The sequence below is a fragment of the Xenopus tropicalis genome, chromosome 7 (assembly GCF_000004195.4).
Source record: "Xenopus tropicalis strain Nigerian chromosome 7, UCB_Xtro_10.0, whole genome shotgun sequence".
NCBI classification, from domain to species: domain Eukaryota; kingdom Metazoa; phylum Chordata; class Amphibia; order Anura; family Pipidae; genus Xenopus; species Xenopus tropicalis.
In genome coordinates, this window is record NC_030683.2 from 10,422,132 (window position 1) to 10,429,230 (window position 7,099).

At 35.3% G+C, this 7,099-nt stretch overlaps 1 protein-coding gene across 1 annotated transcript; it reads right to left on the minus strand.

Moving 5' to 3' along the window:
- Nucleotides 1-1,290: 1,290 nt before the first annotated feature.
- On the minus strand, nucleotides 1,291-2,232 carry LOC108648076 (olfactory receptor 5A1-like). The gene has a single exon (XM_018095611.1). It carries the CDS (start codon nucleotides 2,230-2,232, stop codon nucleotides 1,291-1,293), a length of 942 nt encoding a protein of 313 aa, XP_017951100.1.
- Between the last annotated feature and the right edge of the window lie 4,867 nt (nucleotides 2,233-7,099).

Genomic DNA, 7,099 nt, shown 5'->3' on the forward strand with positions numbered 1-7,099 from the left:
AAAAGCATTGCAACTTGGAGTAGAAAGACAGTTTTACCTATTCTGGATTCCTTCATATTTTTCTAGGGCAAACCTACTCTAAATGGAATATTTGGCCTTGAAATCTAAAGAATGCAGATTTCTGGAGCAGTGCTGTGGAAAGTTAGTAGTGTACTGCTGGGAGTTTTTGACCTATACAAGTGAGAAATCTCCATAAAACTATATATATTTGGTATTGGCACGTTCAGGGGACATTTAACTTCCCAAATACATTGTATTTTTGTGAATAGATTAATTCATGTTTCTGATATATGTGTTTATATCATGGAAAATATAATTTTTCTTCATTTTTTAGACATTTAGAAGCCTATATCTTGTTACAAAAAAATTCAAGAATATTTTGAAAGCTCAGGTTGTCCCAAAAAAACCAATATATTATTTTCCCAGGTAAACTAAAAGTCCCTAAAGTGAAACAGTGCAAAATGTTCAAAAACGGTCTGGAAATAAAAGTTCAGCTTTGACCAAATTGTCTGGAAGTTAAAAGGGTTAAACATGAAATAATCCCAATAGGGCTGTTCTGCCCCCAATAAGGGGTAATTATATCTTAGTTGGGATCAAGTACAGGTACTGTTTTATTATTACAGAGAAAAGGGAATCATTTAACCATTAAATAAACCCAATAGGGCTGTTCTGCCCCCAATAAGGGGTAATTATATCTTAGTTGGGATCAAGTACAGGTACTGTTTTATTATTACAGAGAAAAGGGAATCATTTAACCATTAAATAAACCCAATAGGGCTGTTCTGCCCCCAATAAGGGGTAATTATATCTTAGTAGGGATCAAGTACAGGGACTTTTTTATTATTACAGAGAAAAACTGTCTTTATCTTTCTGGATAATGGGTTTTTGGATAGTGGATGCCATACCGGTACAGGTCTCTATTACCAGAGATTCAAAGAATTCTGATATTTTACCTTTTATTATTAGTACTAGAGACAGAATCCATAATGTAAATGTTGATTGACAAGAGCTCTAGCTGGATTCTGACTTTGAAGATGTAATTTTTCAATGTTTCCTCCTACTCCTTTATACGTTTGGAGTTTAAATATTCTTCTCTCCATGAGTGGTACCAATCTGTAAAATTATGTAATGGAAACATTCAATCAGTTTATAAGGTTAGAACAAGCAAGCCATATTTTGTGTAGTTCACTTATACAAGTGTTTCCCAAAAGTGTCTCCCCTCACTCACAGTGTCCTGAGAACTATCTTGTCCAGATTGAAATTGTATTGACTTTATTAGCCAACACTTGTCTAAAATAAAAAAGCTAAAAATCTTTGCCTCACTTTATTAAAGGAAGATTGAAATTCTCTATTTTTCAGTGTGTAAATAAGAGGATTTAGCACAGGGCCCAGGGCAATGTACAGCAGTGAGAAATACTTGTCTCTTTTTAGGGAATAACTTGTGGTGGGTCTCATATACACACAAAGAAACGTCACATAAAGGATTATCACACAGGCCAGGTGAGAAGCACAGGTAGAAAAGGCTTTTTGTCTCCCCTCTGAGGATTGTATTTTCAGGATAGCAGAGATGATAAATATGTATGAGGTCAGAATAAGAAGGAAGGAACTGAAACCCAGCAATGTCCCTACAAGGTAATTTAAAAGTTCCACACTAAAAGTGCTGCTGCAGGAAAGTTTTAGCAATGCTGCAATATCACAGAAGAAATGGTTAATAAGACGGGAAGCACAATATGATAGTTTAGGTATAAGAACAAGATAGGCAACAGGGTCAACAAACCCACCAGTGAATACTGCAGTTAAAAGCCCAGCACAGTGTTTCCTGCTCATTCGGGCAATGTAATGAAGGGGATCACAGATGGCAACATAACGATCATATGCCATGGCCGTCAGGAGAAAGAATTCACTGGCAGCCAAGAACCCAAAAACATACAATTGAGTCATACACCCCAAGAATGAAATGTTATTTTGTTGTGTGAGAAGAATATGTAGCAAATTAGGGAAAATATTTGAGGTGGAAGAAATGTCTATGAGTGAAAGGTTCAGCAAGAATATGTACATGGGGGTGTGTAAGTGAGGATTGCATGAAATGACTAAGAATACGATGAGATTTCCCAGCAGAATGATGAGATAGATTCCAAGGATTAGCACAAAAAGAGAAGTTTGAAGCTCAGGAGTATCAGAGAACCCTTGGATGATGAATCCTGAGACATTTTGTTGACTTCCTGAGTTCATTTGTTCAAGTCTTCCTTCCTGTGTATGAAAGTAAACTATAGTAACAAATTTATCAAATACAGTATGTAAATATATAATTATATAAATTGAGTATCCAGCATCTGTATTCCAGAAATTATATTGTGATTTTATATAAAAGTTATCTAAAGGTTTATCACGTGACAACTCATGGATGAGCTTTAATTTGAGAAGCAAAAACATTTCTGCAAATTCAGTTTCTTCTCATTGACTTTTGTAGAGTTTCATGTCATAAACCACAACATAGGTTTTCCTGAATTTAATTTCATTTCAAATTAAATCTCGTCCATGAATTTTCATGTGACAAACCTTTTCCTTACTGAACTGAATTTGGCCCAAAATGGAATATTTTTCTTGTTAGTGAATGTTGCAGACATGGGCAGGTACCACTGCTTCAACTTCTGAGCTCAGATCTTAAAGACAGGAGCCTTATCCCTTCTGTGAGAATTTATCACAGCTCAGTGTATTTGAGTAACTCCCCCACCGGCACCATGAAAACTATGAGGAAGGCCCAATGTGGGCAGAAGAATCAGTGGAGAAGCTGTTAAGCAATATGCTTTGAAGAACTTTCACTCCATTCAAAAGATCTAAAAGAACATTTTGTGATGGTTTTATTACACAATGGGCCCGATTCACTAAAGTCCGAAATAAGGAGTGCTATTTATAGCATGCGTTAAAAATCTTATCACTTCTTATTTTTTGTTCAATTCACTAAAAGGACACTTGTCATAATTAAGAAGCGATGTTCTTGGCATTATTTATGACATATTTTAATGAAAAAAACTATGCGATAAGCGTTATAGGGGCCGATTCACTAAAGGTCAATAACGCTTATCGCATAGTTTTTTTCATTAAAAAGCATGCGATAATTAAGTACCGATTCATCAAAGTCATTTCGCATGTGTTAATCCGCATATCGCATGCACACAAAAAACGCATTGCGTTAATTAGCGAATAGAAATAGTACTAACGCATGATTCACAAACACATATGAAGCGTTAAACGTGCAAAATATCGTGTTAATCTGTGTGAATATTAACCCTACTTGGGGCAGGCGGTACTTAAAGAAAATTGTGGTTCGTGAGCTATTGGCAACACAACATGGAGTTTGCAGTCGTATTTTTTCAAGTATATGTTGGCCCTAGAGTGATGCATCCTCCAGTTTTCAGGGAAATGGTGGTTTTCAGAAAGTAATGGTTACGTGCGTAAAATATCGCGCGCTGCTTAATATCTTGTGCGCTGTGTAATATATTGCTTGAAAATATGTCATTGTAAGATAAATAACGCCAAGAACATTGCTTCTTAATTATGACAAGTGTCCTTTTAGTGAATCGAGTGAAAAATAAGAAGTGATAAGATTTTTAACGCATGCTATAAATAGCACTCCTTATTTCGGACTTTAGTGAATCGGGCCCATTTTGTCAAAATGGCAATGATTATCTGTCAATATTTCAACAAGGTGTGTGAAGAAAACAAAAATCCTGTGTAGGAAATGTGAATAATAATTATAAGATAATTCTAAAGTGTACCATAGATTTCTTCTCCATCATATTTTTCTTTTTGCATTTATTAAATCTGTTAAATAAATACAATTCTGTCATGAAGTTCTTTAGTGTTAAAATGCCAACAGAATATTCAATACAAAGCGATCTTTTACTTACTTAGATAATAGTAATCAAGACAAAGCTTCTTATGAACCCTCACTGCCCCCCATTACTAACCTAAATACCAACCTTGCAATGGTCCTACACAAAAAAGTCAGGTGCCTTTTATCATACAAATACATTAGTCAGATAGATCTTGTCTTTGCTCAGCCTGAGGAGCAGAAGGTTGTTCCATGCAGGGGCACAGAGTCTGCCGGTCTCTTTAGGAACTAACACAGTTTATATAAGCAGCATAAGAAAGAGTATTCTATAGAGAATACAACATCATTAGCTAATTTTCTAAACATGTATTCTTATTACTCTATAAATATATAATTTGTGAAATGTGGTAAAATACTTCTCTAGGGAAAAAGCTCTGGAAGAAGCTAAACATAACATTTTATTACAGATGTTGTTATAGTATTTAGTATTTTCGCCGGAAAATTCTCAAAACTATGGAAAAATTCACAAAATGGTGCCTTTTTTGATTTGACTGCCCCCTTTTCTAATGTGAATACATATTTTTGCGTCAAAATTTCACTGAAGTTCAACCAAAGAGGCTGATTTATAAGGGTTGCATTTTTGTCCATGATTTGTATTGTGCTAAAAATCTGTTTTTAATTTAAAAATGTGAACTTTTCACCATTCATTATATGTCAAAACCATGTGAAACCTGAATGTAGAAATACATCATCTAAAAGTTTGAGAGGTCATGTTAAAGCCAATGGAAACTTTGTGGCTCCTTAACTTCTAATTTTTGGGGGGAGCTTTTCATGCTAAAGTTCACAATTGCAGGTATTCATGTTTTTGTTACATTTTTAAATAAGAAAACATTCAAAACATTCATACTTTTTAAAAATGTGAGTTTAGTGGTGATAAAACCTCTGACTTTCTAAAATAATATAGCGGCGACTCTTACATGGATTCTGCCCAATCCAAGAAGTTGACAGTAGTTCTGGGAATGAATTAATTCTCCTTCTTCATTTTAAATAATAAAAATGAATTACAAAAATGTTTTTTTTTCTGACAGGGGCTGGTCATATTCAGGTTAACGTCCCCTTTAAGGAGTAGTAAACATTAAAGTTAACTTTTCATATGTATGGTATTTTTTTTTTTTAGACTTTTTTAGCAATACGCCTTTCTTTTCTCCTTGTTGTCAGCTTTCAAAGTGGGTCACTGACCCCGGCACCCCAATAAACTATTCCTTTGTGAGTTTACAATTGTATTATTATTGTTACTTTTTATTCCTTGCCTTTCTATTTAGACCCTCTCCTTTCATCTTCCAGTCTTTCATTGAACCACTTAAAAAAAACGAAGCCAAATTGTGATTTATCTTAGAATACCTCTGTCTGCATCATAATGAAAGTTGATTTAATTTAAATTCAACAAGTAAAAACCATAACACAGAACGTTCAGATCCAAGTCCTATTGATGGACATTAACAAATACTTATTTAAAATAAATACAATTGTTGTGTGAGAAGAATATGTAGCAAATTAGGTAAAACAGTTGAGGAGAAAGAAATGTCTATGAGTGAAAGGTTCTGCAAGAATATGTACATGGGGGTGTGTAAGTGAGGATTGCATGAAATGACTAAGAATATGATGAGATTTCCCAGCAGAATGATGAGATAGATTCCAAGGAATAGCACAAAAAGAGAGATATGAAGCTCAGGAGTATCCAAGAACCATTGGATGATAACTCCCAAAATATAGATAGGATAGATGGAGTAACTCCCTGTTCTATTCAAGCAGAGTAAACTCATGTGTTTTATGTGCTGTTGGATTAATGGTAGTGAATTTGTTCGCCAGGCATGGATTCATAGCTAAATTCTGCATTTCCCCATTGGTGAAACTGCTACAAAAATTTGTGGAAAAAGTTACGGTTGCATCAAAAATGTTGTGCTCTCATCAAAAAAAGTTGCAGTCATGTCAAATAAGTCACGGTTGAACCAAATAAGTCATTTTTCACCATTTTGCTAATTTTTCAGCAGTTTCACAAATTTTTGGGGCAAAAGCGAAATGGGAAAGATTTGTTTATCACTACTAAAGAGAGAATGATTTCTCTGGTGAATGACTTCAAAAGCTGCCAGGTCCTGGAAGCCAGAGTATTCTGGAAAGAACCTGCAGGCCAGTCACCCCATTCCATAAGTCCAACTCACATTGCAGTGAGAATGTTAGGAAGGTCTCTGTGAGCAGGACACGGGGTAGGGAGGTTACTGTGTAAGGAACTCCCAGAGGGACGGGGGTGTTGTCTGCCTCTGCAAGGAGCAATTTGACCAAGTGACAGAGAGGCTGAGGGGGCCATTTAATAACTGTTGGATTTTTTTTCTGATTTGGATTTTTAGTGCTAAAAGTTGCAGAAAAAAGTGACTTTTCCCAGATTTACTATGTGCCATAAAGGCTAAAAATCTGAATCCGACAATGTCCCTTCCCTGAAGGATCCTTCTTTTGCTTCAAGACTTTAGAAAATTCAGATTTTTGACGCTGTTTTTTTAGTGAAAAAAGTCTCAGTTTTCATACCACAAATCTTTGGCACTTCTCTGTGACCTTTTCTGCACATGCTTTTTCATTTTCAATTTTTTAGCAAATGCCAGACAATTGAGGAAATGAGTTTATTCGAATTTTAAAATTAAAGAAAATAGAAATTTTAGAGTTTTAGAAAATCTGTCCTTTAGCGACAGATGAGTTTGTGTGTCACTCACATTCTAGTCATCCTTATGGGATTTTTTTTTAGAAGTGTATGTAAAATGGTGAACCCGAACTTTCATCCAGGCACTTCTAAAATCCCATAGGAATAAATAGAATGTGGGTAAGTTTTTGTTGAAATTTTGAACTCAAATGTGGATAAATCTGCCCCATAGCGCTGTATATAAACTTTAACTAGTGAAATGTGGTTAAATATCTCTCCAAGGAAAATGCTCCAGAGAAAAATATTTTCTGTTAATAGAATAGATTTGTTAAAACAAGTTGGTATGCTATGTGCTAGAAAATGTGTCTTTCCTTTAGTGGCAATAACATTTTCACTGAATATTCACATACATGCAGTGGGATAACTAGATACCCATGGGCACCCTGCACCCAACTCCACTGGTTCCTCCTGCCCCTGCCACCCAGAGTGTGAGGGGGTTTGGGAATTGAGGATGCAAAGAAGACTATGGGGGCTCCAAAACATGTATTATAAAAAATTGTTAGTCCCCAGCCCCC

Coding starts and splice junctions, on each gene's coding strand:
- LOC108648076 (XM_018095611.1), bottom strand. CDS start 2,232: ATGAACTCAGGAAGTCAACAAAATGTCTCAGGATTCATCATCCAAGGG.